The sequence below is a fragment of the Dipodomys merriami genome, unplaced genomic scaffold (genome assembly GCF_024711535.1).
Source record: "Dipodomys merriami isolate MVZ:Mamm:240054 unplaced genomic scaffold, mDipMer1.0.p SCAF_11, whole genome shotgun sequence".
Taxonomy (NCBI): Eukaryota; Metazoa; Chordata; class Mammalia; order Rodentia; family Heteromyidae; genus Dipodomys; species Dipodomys merriami.
The window spans coordinates 17,999,662-18,021,438 of record NW_027202382.1 but is presented as its reverse complement, the minus strand read 5'-3'; the positions used below and the strand labels follow the sequence as shown (position 1 = coordinate 18,021,438).

General features: G+C 44.9%; 1 protein-coding gene across 1 annotated transcript in view; it reads right to left on the bottom strand.

Moving 5' to 3' along the window:
- Positions 1-20,872, bottom strand: part of Anp32b (acidic nuclear phosphoprotein 32 family member B) — a 32,332-nt gene extending 11,460 nt beyond the window's left edge. Inside the window, exons 1-3 of the mRNA XM_070010450.1 lie at positions 20,573-20,872; positions 7,083-7,232; positions 2,285-2,407 (exon numbers count right to left, since the gene is read on the bottom strand). Of these exons, the coding sequence (XP_069866551.1) occupies positions 2,285-2,407; positions 7,083-7,232; positions 20,573-20,626 (327 nt within the window). The 5' untranslated portion in view covers positions 20,627-20,872. The remainder of the gene's footprint in view (positions 1-2,284; positions 2,408-7,082; positions 7,233-20,572) is intronic.
- Between the last annotated feature and the right edge of the window lie 905 nt (positions 20,873-21,777).

The following is a 21,777-nucleotide window of genomic DNA, read 5'->3' as shown; positions in this document are numbered from 1 at the left end:
TTGCTTGCCTTCTTAGAATTTAGAAGGGCTTTGGGGGATGGTTTTGATGGCCCAGGTCTCTTAAAAAAGGTGTCCAAGGAAGTTTGAATTGATGCCTTCTTTGTCTCTCGATTAATGTCCCTGTAGCAAGCAGAGGCATTCACAATCATTGCATTGACTGTACGAACTGGGCTTGATGTAGTGTTCAAAATGTATGTGGTTAATGAGGATGAGGATGGTGTTTTCCCACTGAAGAACACTTTTAGAAGTCAAAATGGACCCAACATCTTCCCCCTTCACCATTTCCAACATCTACTTTACTCCAAGTGAGAAGGTATGGAGACCAATTTAGTACCCCAAGCAATCTAACCAGCAAGCAGAGCAAGATAGTGGGAAGCTCAAGCTTTTTCCAAAAAGCCCTGGTATGTAGCACCATAGCTCTGCTATGAAGTATGGCTGATCTACACTTGACTCTGAATAAGGGATTCAGACTCTCCCAATCCTTAGCTTCCTCAATGTAAATCAAGAGCCATACATACTATTAGTATCTAATTGGTAAAATGTTTTTTCTCCCAACAATTACTACATAGAATCTGAATAAAGCACCTATAGTATATGGCATGGGCAGAATAAGTAGATCTTCTACAATGGTAAATAAAACAAAAGTGGTTTCTTATCCTTTACTGTCCTGAGAAGGCTTTCATGGGGATCTGATACATTATAGACCAAATCAGCAACACAAAGGTAAACAACTTCTGCAAAATACTTGCTCCTGCTCTGCCACTGTGTGCTAGAACACTGATACAGGCTTGTGACAAATCCGCCATGAGAATTAGGAATAGCCAGTTATCCAGCACAGAAAGGTACCATCTTGTATTCTCGTTTAAAAGAGTAGGGGTAGGAGGAGAATATTTTCTGCTGATAGTGGACTAGTATGAGAGACTTGCCACTACCAGTAAAGAAAGACTTAGTGCAGCCCACTTGACTGAGAGAACATCAACCTAGTGTTCTGTTGTAATTTCCAGTTTTTAGAGAAATTGGGTATGCAGTAAGTTAACAGGTAGAAAACAGGACCCAGGGGCAGAAGAAAAAACAGTGAAATTGGGTTTGATCTAGGCTATTTACTCTAAGCGATTACTTAGGTTTTCCAAGTTCAGTTTCCTCATCTCTAAACAGAGGACAATCGTTCTCTTTTCTCTAGGTTGTATGAGCAAATGTTAATGTTCTTGGACACTGCAAAATTTGATGTTGATCTAATCACTGGAATAGGGGTTGGTTTGTAGAAAAAGAACAAAACAAAAATAAAGGAACAAAAATGAAGTGTAAAGTTTATGGAACAAAGTAAGTAGTTCTCAACCATTATGAGAAATGCCCACTTAATGCAAAAACTAAAGAGTTGGTAAAAGGAAAAAAAATCAATTTTTATTGTATTAGTTTCAATTATAAGACACTTTCATTCCTTTTCATTAAAGATGTCACAATTTTAAAATAATTTAACTAAATAACATTCTTTACAAATGAAGTGAACCCCACATACTTTAATATACCAAGAGAATTGTCTCAGGTCCTGAAAGACATCTCCTATCTGCATGTGACCCTCTCCACACATAGCATAACCTAAGAGACGGCCCCATACCTGCACTAATCTCTGCCTCTAGAAGCTCATTTTTGGCCACAACTTCCCAAACTACAAAACTAAGTAAATTTATCATCTGACTCTGTCCCTAGAGCTCCCAATTAAGGCAGAATTACTATCCTCTAAATTCTTCAATGAGGAAATTTGAGGCCTAGAGAGAAGAAGCAATTTGCCCAAGGTCACAACAGCAAGTCTACAAACAAGTGACACATTATATCTCAATACCTTTTAAAAAAAAATTAGGGACTATCTTGGGCTTTCCAGGCAAAATTTTAGGCAACAGTGTCAGACCTAAAGCTTAGCAGTACTGTCTTTGTCCCACCTACAATTCTGATGTGCTACCCAATATAATTTTTTCCTGTTGATGTATTTGGGTGAAAAAAACTGTAAGACATGTTTAAGGTTACTGTAAATAGATGAATTTTTAAAAGCACAAAAACAAAAAAGAATAAAGAGTTCTCTTTGAAGGATCTCCACAGTGTCAGGCAGAAAGAATAACTCAGCTGTAGGAATACACATAACTAGAGGTCCTGATTTTTAGAATTGGGACTCCTATAAAAAGCAAAAAAGCAATCAATGTCTAATCAATTATTATTACCAATTATTTCCCCACTATAAATATGAAAATGAAAATGACCAGTAACTCTTAGTTTTGAAGTAATTACTTACCAAAGGTTCCAAGGTACTGATATCTTTCAGTTTATTTCCACTTAAGTTTAGATGCGTGAGATTTGGAAGTTTTTCTGGTAACATGTCCAGACCTCCCATGATTCTATTTTCACTGAGCTCAAGCTGCAAAGAAAATGTATTCAGCATACACACAAATACAGAGAACCATGCATCAATAAGTTATCACAAACAGCAAACCATTATAAAAATAATCCCTGTTTCTACTGGGCAGAGAACAATACATGGTAAGACTTTTACTCTGCTCTTTCTTTGCAAGTACCAGGACCTGAACTTAGGGCTTTATGCTCTTGCTCAGCTTTCTTTCTTGTTCATGGCTGATGTTCTGCCACTTAAGCCACATCTCTAGGTTGGCTTTTACTAGTTAATTGGAGACAAGAATTTTAGAAACACTTCTGTCCAGGTAAGCTTCAATCCACAATCCTCCAGGTCTCAGTCTCTGAGTAGCTAGGATTAGAGGCATGAGTCCACAGGCACTTTGAAACAAGTGTTGCTGAAAAATTGACCTCTAACATTGAGAATACATTTTCTAGCTTGAAAACTGTGTCAAAACAATTAAAATTCTTAAAGAAGTTGTAGTAATTGTGTACCTGCCAGAAAAGGTAAATGGTCTATGTATTCAACGCAGCTTATTTCCTGTGCCAAGCAAAGTTTGAGGTGACCACTTCAAACACTGGTTCTAGATACTGCAGCTCAGAAGGCAATAGGAACAAAATAGGTTCCAAAAATTAACCCATAAAGAAACTCCAAGACCTCAGGAAAGTGGCTAGGAGAGATGTGCCAGTAATAGAGTGTATGCTAAGACAGGCCCCGAGTTCAATCCTGGGCATCAAAATCAAAGTAAAAAGAAAATGGTAGGGCTGGGAAGGTGGCTCAGTGGCAGAGTGTTTGCCTTGCATGCATGAGGCCCTACGTTTGATTCCTCAGCGCCACATAAGCAAAAAGAAAAAAGCCGGAAGTGGCGCTGTGGCTCAAATGGTAGAGCGCTAGCCTTGAGCTGAAGAGTTGAGGGACAGCGCCCAGGCCCAGAGTTCAGGCCCCATGACCGGGCCCACCCCCCCCCCAAAAAAGGAGGGGAGAGTTGAGCAATGGCATGGCCTCAGGTTTGTTTATGAAACCAGCTGCCCGGAGGCCACCTCTTAAAACTGGCAATTTACAAGAATCAACTTTAATTTCTGAGCTGCAGGTCAAGTAGCCCAGGCACATGATATGGCAATGAAGGCATGAGCCTTCCACAAGAACTTCAAGGTCTTATAGTATAAGGAACTGGAGCCTGGAAAAGTAGTGAAGAAAATCTTAACTCAAGCTCTTCTTACAGATAAAAGACCTCAGGCCCACACAGCTGGTTCCAATTCTCTATGTTTATCTTAAGTATCAGTGTCAATGGTATCGAACCCTTACCTAGTATTTCTTAAGTGCCAGGCATTATTCAAAGCACTAAAATATCTTTTTTTTTTTTTTTGGTTAGTCATGGAGCTTGAACTCTGGGCCCGGGCACTGTCCCTGAGCTCGTCAGTTTAAGGCTAGTGCTCTACCACTTGAGCCATAGTGCCACTTCCAGCTTTTTCTATTTTCTACTTATATGGTGCTAAGGAATTGAACCTAGGGCCTCATGCATGAGAGGCAAGCATTCTACCATTGAGCCACCTTCCCAGCCCAAAGCACTAAAATATCTTGCAAATCTACTTGGTAGGCAGAATTGTTGCCTCCACTGACAAATAAGAAAAATGAATCAGGGCTAGGAGTGGCTCAGTGGTAGAGTGCTTGCCTGCCTGCGTACTAGCATGCATAAAGCCCTAAGTTCAATTCCTTAGTAACACATAAACAGAAAAGGCTGGATGGGGCACTGTGGCTCAAGTGGTAGAGTGCTAGCCTTGAGCAAAAAGAAGCTCAGGGACAGTGCCCAGGCCTTGAGTTCAAGCCCCATGACTGGCAAAAAAAAGTTAAAAAATGTAACTGGCCAGATTTCATAGCTGTTATTGCACTAGGTGCACAATCTGAATGAATCTAGACGGCAGAGATTCTAAGAACCCCTGTTCTTATAACTATCCTATGTATGGAAACCATGCAATGAAATATTTGGCATGTCATGGAATAAACTAGAATCAAGTCATTGTCTAGGATTTTAAAGATGCTACTCTCCAATAAATATCCATGCATTAACTTTGATTTTAATAAAAATAAAAGTGCCGAGCACCGGTGGCTCACGCCTGTAATCCTAGCTACTCAGAAGACTGAGATCTGAGGATCACGGTTCAAAGCCCGGGCAGGAAAGACCGTGAGACTCCTATCTCCAATAAACCACTAGAAAACCGGAAGTGGCGCTGCAGCTCAAGTGATAGAGCCCTCGCCTTGAGCTGAAGAGTTGAGGGACAGTGCCCATGCCCAGAGTTCAAGCCCCATGACCAACAAAAAACAAAAAAAATAAAAATAAAAGACCACTTTTCTTGGTGTATAGTTAGGATCATGTGGTTAGAATATCACATACATAATATTACGTATTTTCAAAGACAATCTTATGGAACAGGTAATAAGGTAAACCCACTAAGGTATTTACTGCCATATCCATTTTGAAATGTATACATTTAGGAAATGTATGGTATTTATACCCCAAATATCTTCCTTTTTTTTGCTAAGTTTTTTATTGTGAAAATACCATACAGAGGGATTACAATTACATGAGCAAGGGAATGAGTACATTTCTCATCAAGCATTGTTGCCTCCTCCTTTGTTTTTACCCTCCCATCTCCACAACTACACTCCTCCCATACAACACACCCAAATATTTTCTTAGTACTTGTTTCTTTGTAAATACCCTGTGCTCTAGTGTATGAAGAAGGTATATATCAGGAATGGAACATTCACTCTTCCTTTTAAGTACAGTTTCCTCTCATTGGACTGGTAAGTGATAAGTATTTTAAAAATTCCAGAAAGATCTGGTCATTGGTGGCTCACACCTGTAATCCTAGCTACTCAGGAGACTGAGATCTGAAGAATCTCAGTTCAAAGCCAACATGGGTAGGAAAGTCCATGACACTTTTTTTTTGTGGTGGATAACCACCACAAAAGCCAGAAGTGGAGCGCTGTGGCAGCTATGTAGTTCTGAGCTTAAGCAAAAAAAAAAAAAAAAAAAAAGCTTAGGGTCAGCACCTAGGCCCCAAGACATGAACCCCCCCCAAAATCAGAAAGATTTGATAGCACCTCCTTAAGTAATCACACTGACTTCTGAATATAGCTAACAGTACACAGATCATGGTATTTCAGGAAAACTTACCAAGTGCTAGAAAAACAGATCACAGAACCTCAACAGATCTGCAAGCATCAAATTTATGCTAAACAAATGTGTAAATGGATTAATCAGTTTTCCAAATCACTGATAACCTATGCAAATTCAAAAGGTTACACCTGATTTCTTTCTTTCTTTTTTTTTTTTTTTTTTTTGGGGGGGGGGGGTCTGGTCATGGGGCCTGAACTCTGGGCCTGGGCACTGTCCCTCAGCTCTTCAGCTCAAGGCTAGCGCTCTACCATTTGAGCCACAGCGCCACTTCCGGCGTTTTTCTTTTTGCTTATGTGGTGCTGAGGAATCAAACCCAGGGCCTCTGGCATGCAAGGCATGTGCTCTACAACTGAGCCACCTTCCCAGCCGTTACACCTAATTTCTACAGTAGTGATACTTAGAAGGGAAAAACTGATTATCAGCCAAGTGTGCTCTAAAACTCAAAGAGGACTGCTTGAGCACTTATTACCTAGACAAATCAAATCTGGGGGAGAGAAATGATTTTTTTTTTAAAGTATTTATTAAATATACCAAGTCTCTTAGGACTCAAAGCTCTAGGAATAGACTACCACTCTTCTTCCAAATTATATTACAAGTCTTTTTTTAAGTGTGCCTTTATCTAAATAAAAGGTCAACTTAAGTCCAGTGCCAAGTGGTAGAGCGCTCACCTTGAGCTGAAGCTCAGGAACAGCACCCAGGCCCAGAGTTCAAGCCCCATGGCAAACAAAAAAAATTGAAAAGCGGCTGGGAAGGTGGCTCAGTGGTAGAGCGCTTGCCTCACATGCATGAGGCCCTGAGTTTGATTCCTCAGCACCACATAAACAGTAAAAAAAAAAAAAAGGCCAGAAGTGGCACTGTGGCTCAAGTGGTAGCATGCTAGCCTTGAGCTGAAGAGCTCAGGCATAGTACCCAAGTCTAGAGTTCAAGCCCCACAACTGACCCTCCCCCCAAAAAACATTGCAAAGTTCAACTTAAGTTCCCTAATAAAGTGAATGACCAAACTGTGGTGAATTCTGTGAAACTTGTGCAAGAAAGGGCTACAGGCATCCCAATAGTTATTAAGCTCTATTAATAGCTTTTAAGAGCAAGGATGGAGTACAAACCCAAATCTCTCTTACATGTGTGCTTTCTGCTCTAGAAATCTGGAGCTCTGTAATCAAAACTTTTAGATTCTTCTAGTCAATGACAACAAAATCAAATTTCATAGTTATTAAGTATTACAGGATGAATCCGAATCATCATGGATATAAAACACAACAATTAACAAACTATTTACCATCACTGCAATTGTACAAAGTCAAGTAGTACCATAGGGTTTACAGATGAGCAAACAGAGCCTTGGAAAACTGACTTGCAGTCTCCCATGGAGGAAGCAACAGACCAAGGATCCAACCTGTTATCTGCTCAGAGTTTTCTACAACATCAAGCACTCCCTTACAGGCAAAAATCATAACAATTTTCCCTTTCCAGGTTCTGTCATGTAAAAGTTAGAAAAACACTTACCTTTTTCAATTTAGGTAGCTTGGGGAGATTTGAAACTGCAATCAAGTTTACACTTATTAAACTGAGGAACTCTAAGTTCACAAATTCAGCTGTTAGGCCTTCAATTTTTCCATCATTTGATTTGCAGTTGTCCAAGACAAGTTCTCGAACCTGTGGATAACATAGAAAAAAGGAAGCAACACACTGTCAAAAATATAGAAAAGGGGCTGGAAAGGTAGCTTATTGGTAGAGTGTTTGCCTAGCATGCATGAAGCCCTGGGTTTGATTCCTTAGTACCACATAAACAGAAAAAGCCAGAAGTGGAGCTGTGATTCAAGTGGTAGAGTGCAGGCCTTGAGCAAAAGAAGGTCAAGGATAGTACCTAGGCACTGAGTTCAAGCCCCAGGACTGGCAAAAAAAAAAATATATATATATATATATATATAAATATTTATACATACACACACGGCAGATTCAAAGACGAAATGTTAATTCATGATATAAATGATGATCTATATGCCATGTTATACAATTTAACTTCAGTCTTAAAGATTTGAGTCCTAAGATTTTAAGATTTAAGACTCAAAACCGCCAGGTGCGCATGGCTCATGCCTGTAATCCTAGCTACTCAGGAGGCTGAGATCTGAGGACCTCAGTTCAAAGCCAGTCCAGGCAGGAGAGGCTGTGAAACTCTTATCTCCAATAAACCACTAAGAAAACTGGAAATTGGCTCAGTGGCTCAAGTGGTAGAGCACTAGCTTTGAGCTTAAGAGCCCAGAGTTCAAGCTCCATGACCAAAAAAAAAAGGTCGCTAGGGGCTGGGAAGGTGGCTCAGTGGTAGAGCAGTTGCCTTGCATGCCTGAGGCCCTGGGTTCAATTCTTCAGCGCCACATAAACAAAAAGAAAAAATCCGGAAGTGGCGCTGTGGCTCAAGTGGTAGAGTGCTAGCCTTGAGCTGAAGAGCTGAGGGACAGCGCCCAGTCCCAGTTCAGGCCCCAAGACCTAACCTCCCCCACAAAAAAAAGACTGCTAAGTTCTGGCTAATGGTTTCTACAAACACACTTTCTTTACCATTATCATCTTGACACTGGAAGAACCCTTAATTCAAAATAAAGACCCATCTTTATTTTACACTTGAGAAAGGCCATTCCAGAGTAGAAAACTGTTAAAACATTAACTTAGCTCCCTTTTTCAGTCCTTTAGGTTTCCTTTTTTTCAGAATTCAAATCCATCTAATGATATCACAGATCATTCTCAATTGAGTTATTTAGTAGTCCACTATGCAAACCTACAATTCCTATTTTCACTTTTGTTGTTTAACAGTTGACTCTAAAGCTTGAATCTTTAACACACTTTCATCTACTTACAGTGATGCAAATTACAGTTTTTAACTGCCAAAGGCATTCTTGCATGAAACTACCATGTTTAATAGTATTAAACAAGTACACATATGGGAGATGCTGAGAGTCGAAAAAGAACCAACAAGTAACAATGTCTCTATCCTTCCATACAAATCCAATAATGCTACTCCAGTAATGGTATTCTTCCATCAATATATAAATGCCTCACCTCACTACCTCTTACCACCCTACTTCTTCAGGAGCCTTGGTTTCAGGATGCATACACACCTATTATACCACTTCTGTCTTCCTTCCACTTTGCTAAAATACCTCTGTGCCCTGTACCCCGACCCCCTTTTCCTTTCAAGGAACTGAAAACATGAGGTCATCTCTTAGCAGAGCTAGGCTTTGGAGCCAGATGCCTGGGATTCAATCCGGCCTCTGACACAACCATCTCTGTCAACTTGGAGAAGTCATTTAACTTCCTTGGGCTTTAGTTTCCTGTAAAGAGAAGAGAATATTTACCTCAACCTCATGAATTTGTGGTTGTAACAACTCTAGGTCAGAGAAAATGCTCAGAACTTAACCCCTGGGGAAAAGGAAGGGGAAATGCCAGAACTTCTGTTGTTTATTCATGTCTGTACTTAGCCTGTGCTACAACAGTGACAGCCTGTCAAAAAAAAAATCAAAACAGTCAAGAGCAACTGCTCACCCATTTAAGCAGTATGTTAAAATGCAATTAAAATGCTCCCCTTTTGATTTAGAAGGTTTTCTGTGATTAACAAGGTATCTAAAGTTATATAAAATAACACTAACATGCCTAAAGTTTAATAATCAAGGAAGAATTATAAGGTTCATCATACTGCCTTCCAGCTTAGGGAAAAATGCTTCTTCAACTATTGTGTTGGATCACAAAAAATAATTAGAAGAAAAAAAAATACCATCATCATCTCAACACTTAGGAGGGCTGAGGCAGGACTGAATTTGAGGCCAGCCTTTTGAGTACTTAGCAAGACTATCTTCAAACAAAACAAAACCCACAAAGCATTCACATGGAGGTTAGAACATGCTCACTGAACCAAACAGCAGAATGGGAATCATAAAGAGTAAACTGGGGAGAGGGTGACAGAAAGGCTATGAAGCAGCTGACACATCATATTTATTTGCTGGGTATCAAAGGTTCTGGTAGAGGTCTAGATTCTGATTTAGAAATATAGGAACCTAGAAGCCAGGTATGGTAGTACACACCTCACCAATGATTCCAGCAACCACGAGGCAGAGGCAGGAGGATTATGAGCTCCAGACCAACCTAGGTTACATAGTAGTAAGACCCTGTCTGCAGAAAAAAAGAGAACCTCATGGAAATAAGGTACAACTTTTGAAAAGGGAACACAATGACCACCAAAATGAATACCAAGCTGAAAATGACTATGTGATGTCCAGGTAAAAATATCCAATAGTAGCCGGACACTGGGTTCATGCCTGTAATCCTAGCTACTCAGTAGGCTGAGATCTGAGGATTTCAATTCAAAGCCAGCCTGGGCAGGAAAGGCCATGAAACTCTTATCTCCAATAAACCACCAGAAAACCAGAAGTGGTGCTGTGGTTCAGTGGTAGAGTGCTCACCTTGAGCTAAAGAGCTGAGGGTCAGCACTCAAGCCCAGAATTCAAATCCCATGACCACCACCAACAACAAAATCCAACAGTCTGTCAGTCAGCACATGGGTCTGGAGTTGAAGGAGGTCTGGGATGAAGTTGTGTTTGGAGTCATCAGGTAATAAGACAACGGTAGAAAAGTAAGGGTAGTAAGAATGGAATTATAAAAAAAGATTGAAGAGAACACCCCAGTCCCTCTGCATCATTTGAGCACAAGCAAAGTCACCATCACTGAATCAGAGCACAAGCCCTGTCCAGTCACTGAATCTGATGACACTCATATCTTGAATTTCCCAGCCTCCAGAACTGTGAGCAATTTTATATGCTTATATGAATACACTCTCTCTCTCTCTCTCTCTCTCTCTCTCTCTCTCTCTCTCTCTCTCTCTCTCTCTCTCTCTCTCTCTCACTCACTCCCTCTTCCTACACCACACCTTCCTACAAGACAGGATCAAGTTGTTTAGCCCAGGCTGGAGGACATGTGATTAGAGGTTCAAATACAAAGAATAAAGCATAAGTAAAAATATTGAGAAAAACCTCTAGAAAATGGCTTAAATGTCTATTAATGAGACTCATTCCTAGAATTAACTTTGGCATAAAAAATGTTTAAAATGGGGCTGCGAAGGTGGCTCAGTGGTAGAGCGCTTACCTTGCATGCTCGAGGCCCTGGGTTCGATTCCTCAGCCCCACATAAGCAAAAAGAAAAAAGCCGGAAGTGGCGCTGTGGCTCAAGTGGTAGAGTGCTAGCCTTGAGCTGAAGAGCTGAGGGACAGTGCCCAGGCCCCAGAGTTCAGGCCCCAGGACCAGACCAAAAAAAAAAAAAGTTTAAAATATATGCATAATAAAAATATGTGAAGCTGGGCACCAGTGGCTCATGCCTGTAATCCTAGCTACTCAGGAGGCTGAGATCTGAGGATCACAGTTCAAAGCCAGCCTGGGCAGAAAAGTCCATGAGACTCTTATCTCCAATAAACCACTAGAAAACCAGAACTGGCGCTGTGGCTCAAGTGGTAGAGCGCTTGCCTTGAGCTGAAGAGCACAGGGACAGTGCCCAGGCCCAGAGTTCAGCTCCCACCACCAACAAAAACGAAAAACAAAAAACAAAATATATCTTAGTACCCTACAACAACAGAAAAACTAGAGGCTCAGGGATTTTTTTATTTTTTTTTGGCTTTTCATTTTGTAACCTTTCTTGATTATGAAAATCTAGTCAGGTACTGGTGGCTCCTACCTGTAATTCTAGATACTCAGAGGCTGAGGTCTAGAGGATTAGGGTTTGAAGTCAGCACAGAAAACTGCAAGCCCTCCCCCATCCAATTAACTAGCAAAACAAAGAACTGGAGATGTGGTCCAAGTGACAGAGCACCACCAAGCCACTCAAGAGAGTATGAAAGGCCTTTATTTCAAGTCATGGTACTTGTATGTACACACGCATGCATGCACCATCAGGTCCCAGAGGCTCACATAATCCTCAAAAGTCTAACATCTGAGAATCATAGTTCAAAGCCAGACTATACAGATAGGTCTATGAGATTCTTATTTCCAATTGATTATCAACAAATTGGAAATGGGCTGGGTGCTGGTGGCTCACCCCCTTAATACTCACTACTCAGGAGACAGATCTGAGGATCATGGCCAAGGATCATGGTTCAAAGCCATCCCAAGCAGGGAAGTCAGTGAGATTCTTATGTCCAGTTAATCACCAGAAAACCTGAAGTGGCACTATGGTTCAAATTGATAGAGGTGGAGGAGCTAGTCTTGCACAAAAGAGCCTAGGGACAGCATCCAGGCCCTGAGTTCAAGTCCCATAACAAGCAACAACAAAAGTTGGAAGTGAAGCACTATTTCGGTGGTAGAGCACCAGCCTTGAGTGAAAAAGGAATAGTACCCAGGACCAAATTCAAGCCCTAGGACTGGCATGTATAGACAAAAACACAAAACCCAGGCTCACACCTGTAATCCTAGCTACTCAGGAGACAGATCTGAGGATCATGGTTCAAAGCTAGTCCAGGGCTGGGAAGGTGGCTCAGTGGTAGAGCGCTTGCCTTGCATGCATGAGGCCCTGGGTTCGAGTCCTCAGCACCACATAAAGAAAAAAGTTGGAAGTGGCACTGTGGCTCAAGTGGTAGAGCACTAGCTTTGAGCTGAAGAGCTGAGGGACAGCGCCCAGGCCCAGAGTTCAGGCCCCATGACCAAACCACCCCCCCCCCCCCCGCAAAAAAAGCTAGTTCAGGCAGGAAAGTCCATGAGACTCTTATCTCCAATTAACCACCAGAAAACCAGAAGTGGTGCTGTGGTTCAAGTGGTAGAGCGCTCACCTTGAGATGAAGACTTCAGGGACAGGACCCAGGCCCAGAGTCAAGCCCCACAACCGACCAAGTCATACAACCCTAAGTATTTGCATTTTTTTCTCATAGATATCTTTACCACAAGGGGGAAAAAATACACCAGAAGAAATCACCAATGACAAGCCCTAATTCCTAAGTAAAATGCACAATAAAAATGAAGGGCTAGAGGTGTGACACACTCCAATGGAAAAGCATGTGCACAAAACAGTTCAAACTCTAGGAAAGAGGGGGAAAGGGAAAAGTGGGAGGGAGAAGGGGAGAGAGAGGGAAAAAGAAGTGGTGGGAAATGAAGAGTGTGATGGTGTATGTAGAAGCAGATAATTTCAAGTTTGAGACCAGCATCAGTTATATACAGTAAAACTCGTTTTTATTTTTTTTAATAGATTAGATGATAGGGACTGGAAAACATAGCTCAGTGGCAGAGTACTGTACTTTTGGCAGAGGTGGGGACAGCTTTTCCTCTGAAGGCTAATTACAGATACGTTTCAAAGTGAGAGCATGAACAACTCACCAGACGTTTAACTCTAACAGAAGCGAACACAATTTATTGGGATGAATAGGTCAGAGGGCAATATGGCTAAGCAGAAAGGGCCCTTTCCTTGACTTTTCTAGGAAAGCTGAGAAGAATGTAAAGAAATGTGCTACCCTCCAGAGAAGAGCTCCAGAAGCACATACAATAAGCCAGCCACTAGGAGATAAGCACAGTGAAGAGCGAGGGAATTACCACATAAAGTTGGGCCTCACTTAGGGCTGTGTTCAAAGATAACAACAGGTCTGAAAACACTATCAGTTGACTTCAAGTCTGCTTAAAGTTCTAAACAGAAGCATAGAAGGTGTTTTACTCTCAGATAGTTTCAGCATTTGTAGTGAGGGTGATAAACTCTCTCTACCTTCTTACTGAAAAACAGATGAACAGAAGTTTAGGTATATGCGTACCACACAAGTGATGAACTCAAGTGATGAACTCAAAAAGGTGGTTAAGACAAAAAACAAAAACAAAAACATAAATGTTGCCGGGCGCCGGTGGTTCATGCCTGTAATCCTAGCTACTCTGGAGGCTGAGATCTGAGGATCAAGGTTCAAAGCTAGTCTGGGCAGGAAAGTCCGTGAAACTCTTATCTCCAATAAACCACCAGAAAACTGTAAGTGGTGCTGTGGCTCAAGTGGTAGTGTGCTCGCCTTGAGCTCAAGAGTTGAGGGACAGCTCCCAGGCCCAGAGTTCAAGCCCCAGAACCGACCAAAAAAAAAAAAAAAAGGTGGTTAAAATTTGAAGTGTATATATCTGCCTTCCACGAGCAAAGGAAAAAAAGAGACTCCTTTAGGAATACATTTCTTTAGGAAGGCAAATAGGATTTGTAGAACAATTGGAAAAAAAAATATGACAGCCTAAACAAGTTATGAGGGGCTGGGAAGGTGGCTCAGTGGTAGAGCATGCATGAGGCCCTGGGTTTGATTCCTCAGCACCACATAAGCAAAAAGAAAAAAGCCGGAAGAGGCACTGTGGCTCAAGTGGTAAAGTGCTAGCCTTGAGCTGAAGAGCTGAGGAACAGAGCCCAGGTCCAGAGTTCAGGCCCCACGACTGGACCAAAAGAAAAAAAACTTATGAATACTCTTTTAGAAAAAAACACTTAAGAAAAGGGATTTATGATTGGTTCATTTTGAGTCTCTGTCCTGGGAAGGAGACATGGCTTTGGAGAACTTTTAGTTATTTCTCCATATTTTGCTAAGTCAAACTCCAAGCAGCTGTCTTTCTACATTTGTTGAATATCTAATGTCTTCCAGTTAAAAATAATCTTTATAGCAAACTGTGCCTGAGTGGGTCTTCTCAGTGGTAAATAAGCCTCTCCTTCCATTTATTCTTGGGTACGCAGTGACCAGAGAGAACAGCTTTCAAAGAGGGTGCTAGGGACAGTAATTGGGACCTGGCCAGGAAATCCCCTCCCAGTCTAGATCCAGAATAAACCAGAGAATCCAAACCAGGGAGAGAGGGCTCTATTTATTTCCGGTGTGTCCCAAATCCTTCCAGGGGTGGTATTTAAGGAGTGAAGGCTAAGCAAGCACTTCTGACAGCCTTCTGCTCAGAGAAAGTTTGAAATTTATTCTTGTTATCCCTCCTTCTTCAAATGAACTTTGTTTTTCTCAAACATGAATATGGTAAATATTTAAGAACTAAAAAACAAACCCCAAGCCAGGCACCAGTGGCTCACGCCTGTAAACCTAGCTACTCAGGAGGCTGAGATCTGAGGATCACAGTTCAAAGACAGCCTGGGCAGCAAAGTCTGTGAGATTCTATCTCCAAACAATTCACCACCAGAAAACCGGAAGTGGTGCTGTGGCTCAAGTGGTAGAGTACTCACCTTGAGCAGAAGAGCTCAGCGACAGTGCCCAAGCCCAGAATTCAAACACAACCGACCAAAAAAAAAAAAAAGGCCACAAACTCTTGTATTTGTTCTCTATACTTACCAATACTGTTTCCTTTTCCTACTGAAAAAAATTTTTTGTCAGTCGTGAGGCTTGAACTCTGGGTCTGAACACTGTCCCTCAGCTCTTCAGCTCCAGACAAGCGCTCTACCACTTGACCACTTGAGCTACAGTGCCACTTCCAGCTTTCTGGTGGTTTATTGGAGATAAGAGTCTCAGGGACTTTCTTGCCTGGGCCTGGCTTTGAACAATGATTCTCAGATCTCAGCCTCCTGAGTAGCTAGGATTACAGGCATGAGCCACCAGCGTCCCGCTTTGAAAATCTTTAACGATATAGTACCACATGCTTTTCCCTTCCTGCTTCCAATTTGCTCTCATTTGTTACTCCCTCGTTACTCAGGGGAAAAAAAAGATCAATTTATCTAACTGTCTAGGGGTGAACTGCCCCAATTATAGCATGTTTTTGTCATACAAGAGGGGAAAGAGTAATTCTCTTATCTAAAAAATACATGATTACATAAGTAAAATGATCCAAAATATAAAGAAAAAACAGTGACATTGATCAAGATTCACTATATTCATAATCTGATTTGTTGAAACTGAAATCCTTTTGTACAAATTCTTGCAGTTCAATTTCCATCTTTCTAAGCTAACATTCACATCTTCTACCCTATTATTTTACAAGAATGCTTCCAAAATGACAGTGGAGGTCTAGGAGGTGGAATTTAGTGGTAGAGCACATGCTTAGAATTTGTGAGATTCAATCCTTAGCACCACCTGGAAACATACAAACACACCTCACAAATGAAACAAAACCACAAAATGACAAAACTGTCTAGTTGGCAGAAATGCTGGAAAAGGAAGAGTGAAGGGGCACCTGCATAAGCTAATGGTATGTTAAGAGAAAAATCTGAAAAGCAATTTGGCAGAAAAAGAAGCCTAGTAAAGAATGTAAGGGAATGGTTAAATTGTGTTTTTTTTTTTTTGGGGGGGGGTCCGGTCAAGGGGCCTGAACTCTGGGCCTGGGCGCTGTCCCTCAGCTCTTCAGCTCAAGGCTAGAGCTCTAAAATTGTGTTTTCTTATGGCAACATTGACTGACACTAAAAAGGAGGCTACATATTAAGTAAACATCAGAAATATATTATTATTTTTTAATTTTTTGTTATACAGTTGACATACAGAGGAGGTCACAGTTACAAAAATCAGGTATTGAGTACACTTCTTTTTGGACTATGTCACCCCTTCCCTCATTCTCTCCCAGTTTTTCCCTCTTTCCCCACCCACGAGTTCATTTTCAGCATAGTGCACAGTATTATTTTTAAAAAGGCTGGTAAACAAGCATAATCCAAAGTTTGGATCATACTCACCAAAATGTATAGAAGGCTAGATAAGCATTCATGGTTTCTATTTTCTTCTTTTTGATTAACTGCATCTGCTTTTGGCTTATTTGTGTAACAAAGATGTACGACTTGTACAACAGGAAAAAACAATTAGTTGCCATGCAACCAATTATAATATCAAATATAAGAGCTCAAAATTATATCACAGTAGACAACAATACATGCCAAAAGTTGGGAGGAGAACTGACAAAAAAGGATGCAAGCTAAGCAAATCTAATTGTCCCCCACATCAAAAAGAACTAAAGAATAGCATATGACATGTCACAGATCTTTTAACCTCAGGAACTACTTGGTTTTCTAATTTGAATGAAAACGTAAACAGCATTAGTATGAAGGCAAGCAGACTACAGATGCCAAGTTTAAAGAGCTACTCATGACAGAGCTGCAGCTGCATTTGCATGTAATGGAAAGATGAGAACCTTATGGTGAAGAGCAGGTATTCTTTTCTAATCTTGGAGCAAAACTAAATTTGGCCTATAACTTGCTACTGCTAGTGCCTGTCTCACCTTACTGACAATACAATACCACCCATTTCCATGGTACTGTAACATTATCAGAAAAGTCACTTGAGAATACACACTAAGTTATATCCCCAGCCAGTGCTAATTTTTAGATAAAATGCTTCCTAGGAGACATGGGTATAGCTCTACCAGAGCTCTGGGGTTAATCCCCAGTGTAAGAGTGGGCCCAGAAGGAACACATGCATGGCCAGTACGGTACACAGATACAAACACAGCCACGCACACATTCCCATTCTTGCCTATTAAGTATTTTAAATAATAAGCACTATTCTTTATTGTGATTATGTTCAACCATCATTTTAGGCCATTTTTTTCCACTATGAAAACACTTTCAAATAAGAACTGTTTGGGGCTTAGAAAAAAATGAACGCAGTATCCCTTTACAAACTTCCTTTGGCCGGGCGCTGGGGCTCACGCTTGTAATCCTAGCTACTCAGGAGGCTGAGATCTGAGGATCACGGTTCAAAGCCAGCCCGGGCAGGAAAGACTGTGAGACTTCTATCTCCAATAAGCCACCAGAAAACCGGAAGTGGCGCTGTAGCTCAAGTGGTAGAGCACTCGCCTTGACTCGCCTTGAGCTGAAGAGCTGAAGGACAGTGCCCAGGTCCAGAGTTCAAGCCCCATGACCGAAAAAAAAAACTTCTTTTGGAAAAATGAGTATAAATAATATATGTAAACAGAACCTGTAGTAGTGGCCTTATGAACTCTGGCCCAAAAGCATAAGATAAATATTAAGAAATGCAACCTGGTGTTCAAGCTCCAAATAAAATGGAAATACTGTGAAGCACATACTAAAAGCCCATTTGGTCTTAAAATCGTATAGGTTAAAAAAAAAAAAATCACACACACCCCTATCACAGGTAAGCTGAACAGTGTTGTGCGCCACCTGCAATTTCAATGCTAAGACAAAAAGGTATCAAGTTTAAAGCCAGTCCAGGCTACATAGTGAGACCCTTATTGAAAAGAAAGGAAAAGGAAAAGAAAACCCATTATATATACACAATATGATATTCATGCCCTGTACTTCAGTCTACTGTCCATACCACTGACAAGTGTATTCCATGGGAAAAGGATATCTTCCTGTCTCCCCAAATGAAGAGATTTAAATTTAAGGAGCCCTGGCTGACTGACAATGATTAAGAATTTTTTAGTCTACAATATATTCCTGCACATCACACCTAAAGCTCCACATGATTACCTGATTTTCTTATTTTTATTTTTTTTTATTATTTCCAGTCATGGGGCCTGAACTCTGGGCCTGGGCGCTGTCCCTCAGCTCTTCAGCTCAAGGCTAGCACTCTACCACTTGAGCCACAGCGCCACTTGCGGCTTTTTTCTTTTTGCTTATGTGGTGCTGAGGAATCGAACCCAGGGCCTCAGGCTTGCAAGGCAAGTGCTCTACCACTGAGCCACCTTCCCAGCCCTGATTACCTGATTTTCAAGGGCCCATCTCCAAAATTTCATTTGCCTTAAGGAAGACATCTAAAACATGAGGGACACATAAGATCCTGTGTCAAAAAAAAAAAAAAATCCACACTATCTCTCCACTCCCCTTCCCCCAAAAGCTGTTTTAGCTGGGTGTAGTGGCTCAAACCTATAATAAATTCTAGGTTCTTAAGAAAAGTGGATTTGAAGATTGCAGTTAAAAGACCAGCCCAGGCATGAGAGTCTCCATTGTCAGTGGTTAAGTGTCTGTTCATCCCAAGGACAAATGGATTCACAAATCCGAGGATCAAAGTCTAGGTAGGCCCTGTTTTTGTTTTTTAATATAAAGCAAGATCCTGTTTGGAAAATAACACCCCCACACACAAACACAATGGCTGGCAGAATGGATCAAGTGTAGGGCTCTGAGTTCAAACCCCAGTATTGGGGTTAGGTGAAAGCACCTGCCACAGGGCCCTCTTTAGAAACACTGCTACTTCATACTCTTGGCAATCTCCCATGATCCTAAGGCCACCTGTCTCATCCTACCCTTGTTTTCCCAGACTCTGGCATCTTGTGGGGCAGTCAAATTAGTTCATAAGCAGTGCTTTCCAATGCAGTCTCCATTAGCCACTTGTTGCTTTTACTCTTCAATCAAGTCACATGGCTCTCACCTATCTTTGGCAAGGTTAAGGTTTAGGCTGAAAAATAAACACCTGTACATACACGTTACCTTAGTTCACACATAAAAAAGACACAGACTGTCAACTGCAAGCCTGGTGTTTCCCATCGTGAACACCGTCTTCCTCACTGGGTTTTAACCTCCAAATGTTCTAAAGAACTCAGCTAGATTTCAAGTATTCGGAAGTCCTACATTGTGTACTTTTCTCAAGGGTATTTTGGCTAAGTTGAGTTACTCGATATTCTATCGAAGTACAGGCAAGAGTCCGGAATGAGCGAGTCCTGAAGGTGAGAACCACCTTCCTTCCTCCTCCCGGGAGAGGCGGGTTAACCATTCAAGGCACGAGCACGTGGCGGGCACAAAATGTCTGACTGACGGGCGGAAGGGCGCGTGCCGGAGAAGCCCAGCCGCCGCCGTCCCCGGCCGGCGGGCGGCCCTCGGTCCCCGGAGGCGGCCGCCCCACGTGGCGGGGCGCGCTCCAGGCGGCGGGCGAGGAGAGGACACAAAGCCCCGGCCGCGCACGCCGGATCCACCCGCACAAGTTCCCAACTTGTTAACATCGGTCACCTGCCGAAGCGAAGCGTGGCCTCTGGCCAGCAGGGGCGGCGGCGGGTTCTGCGGGATCCCTGCGACCGGGGGCGCCGTCACCCGAGACGGATCGGCTGGCCACGCCGCCCCCCATGCGCGCCGCGGCCGTGCGCAGAGGCGGCCTGCCCGGCCCTTTTAAGAGAGCGGAGGGAGGGGGCTGGCGGCGCGCCCGCGAGGGGACGGGGCGGCGGCGGGTGCCGCGACTAACCGGTGGAGCGGGGCCAGCCCGGGCCTCGGCGGTGCGCGACCGGCGGGCAAGGCCGGCTCACCAGGCGGAGGAAGACGGCGCCCGCCAACATGGCGCTGTGGCGCGCCCCGGTGGCGCGCGGAGCCGCGGCCCGCCCACACCGAGGGGCCGGCCTCGCGGGCAGGGCCCCGGGCTCCGCCGCCGCCGCCGCGCGGGGGAGGGCGAAGCCCGAGCCGCCGCCACCGCACCTGGCGAACCCAGCCGGGCCTGGAAGGCTGGGGTGGGCAAGGCCGAAGGCGGAAGGAGAGCCAGGCGAATGAGGGGAAGACAAACTTTTATTTTTAGGCTTGAAAAAATGGCGGGAACCGCATCCTTTTTTCAAACTTGGCCTCAGGAGGGGCGGCGGTTGCGCCACCGCCGCCGCCAGGCCCGCCCCTCCCCCGCTGGGCGCCAGGCCGCGCCCGCCCCGCGCCGTGGGGGTCCGTGCTCCCCCTCCCCCGAGAGTCTTTCTCCCCCCCCCCAGCTTGGCCGCCCCGGGGGCCCCGCCCGCGCGCGCCCTTCCCCGCGGGGCCCGGGCGTTCGGAACCCGGCAGGGCAGGCCTCCGCCGGGCCGCACATCCCGGGAGGCTGCAAATATGGCTCCCAGCGTTACACAACCCCGGAGCCCGCCCTCGCCGCGGGCCACACGCGCCCGCGCGCTTTGCGGGCGAGAACCCGGCGGGCAAGCAGCTCAAAGTTTGCTTCCCCCCCGCCGCCCGCCCGCTTCCCCGCGGGCGCCAAAGAGTTAATGCCCGCGCGCGCGCTCCCCCCTGCGCGCCCGCCCGTCCGCCGCCCGCCTTCCCCGTCCGAGCCGCGAGCTGCGCCTTCCCCGCGGCCCGCGCCCCGCAGGTGGCCACCATTACGTGCAAGTCATCGAGGGCGCGGGCGTCCGAGGGGCTCCACTTACAGCGGCCGGGGTCTGGTTCCGCAGCTCCAGGTGGATCCTCCTTTTCATGTCCATGTTCCCTCGTCCCCCCTCTTCAAACTTAACTTTCCGCGGCGGGGGCGGAGGGGGGAGAGGCGTCCCGGCCTGCGCGGCGAGGGCCGTCGGAAGGGGTCTGCGGGCGGCGGCGGCGAGCGGCGCGTTCCCGAGCGGCGGGCGGCGTGCAGGCGAGCGGAGCCCCGGGAGCCAAGTTACTCGCGGGAGCGGAGAGAAACCATGGAGGGAAAAGGGGGCTGGAGCGCGGCGCTGGCCTCACTACCGCCGCCCCCGGCCGCGGCCCCGCACTGCGCTTAAACCTGCGACGCGGCGCGGCGACTGCTCGGCTGCACTCGGCCTCGTGCAGCGCCGCTCGGCTCTCTCGCGGACGCCGCGGCCGGGACGGGCGGGGGCTGCGGAGGGCGTGGCCCGCGGAAGGCGTGGCCCTGGGGCGGAGCCACCTCACCTCCGCCCCCTCTTCCTCCGGCTCGCCCCCTCCTCCCGGCTCCCTTTCCCTCCCCCCCATCCTCTACACGTGGGGCGGCTGATGTAAGCCGCGGCTCCCCGTCCGCCTTGAGACTGGCGGGCGCCCCGACCCCTCCGTACCCGACTGTGGCGGGAGAGCGGTGACAAGGGTCCTCTAGGCCGAGTCTATTCGCGGGGACTCGCCCGCGCCACAGGTGCAAGAGGCGGACGAGCAGGGGCTGTGGGGGTCGCTCCCTCCTCCCCAGCACAGTCTGGGGTCGGCCGTCCTCGGCCGGCTGACGTCGGATGTGCCATCCGGGAGTCCATCAGGACAGTCGGCGGGGCCGAGTCCGCACCGAGTTGGCCTGGAACCCCAGCAATCCCGGCCGCTAGCCCAAAGCCCTACAGCAGCGGAAGGAATTCGCTTTTTGTTTTTGTTTTCTTTTTTTTTTTTTGTCTGTGCTGGGGCTTGAACTCAGGGTCTGGGCTGTCCCCGAGCTCGTTTTGCTCAAGGTCAGCGCGTTACCACTTTGAGCCTCAGCACCACCACTTCAGGCCCTTTGGGCTGGCTTCGAATCCTGGTCCTCAGATCTCAACCTCCTGAGTAGCTAGGATTATTAGCATAAACCACCAACACCTAGCAACAACTTGCATTTCTAAAGGATAACTTGGTTTCCACACAGACTCGACCTCTGAGGACATCCCGGTGAGGTGTGTAAATTCTCTTG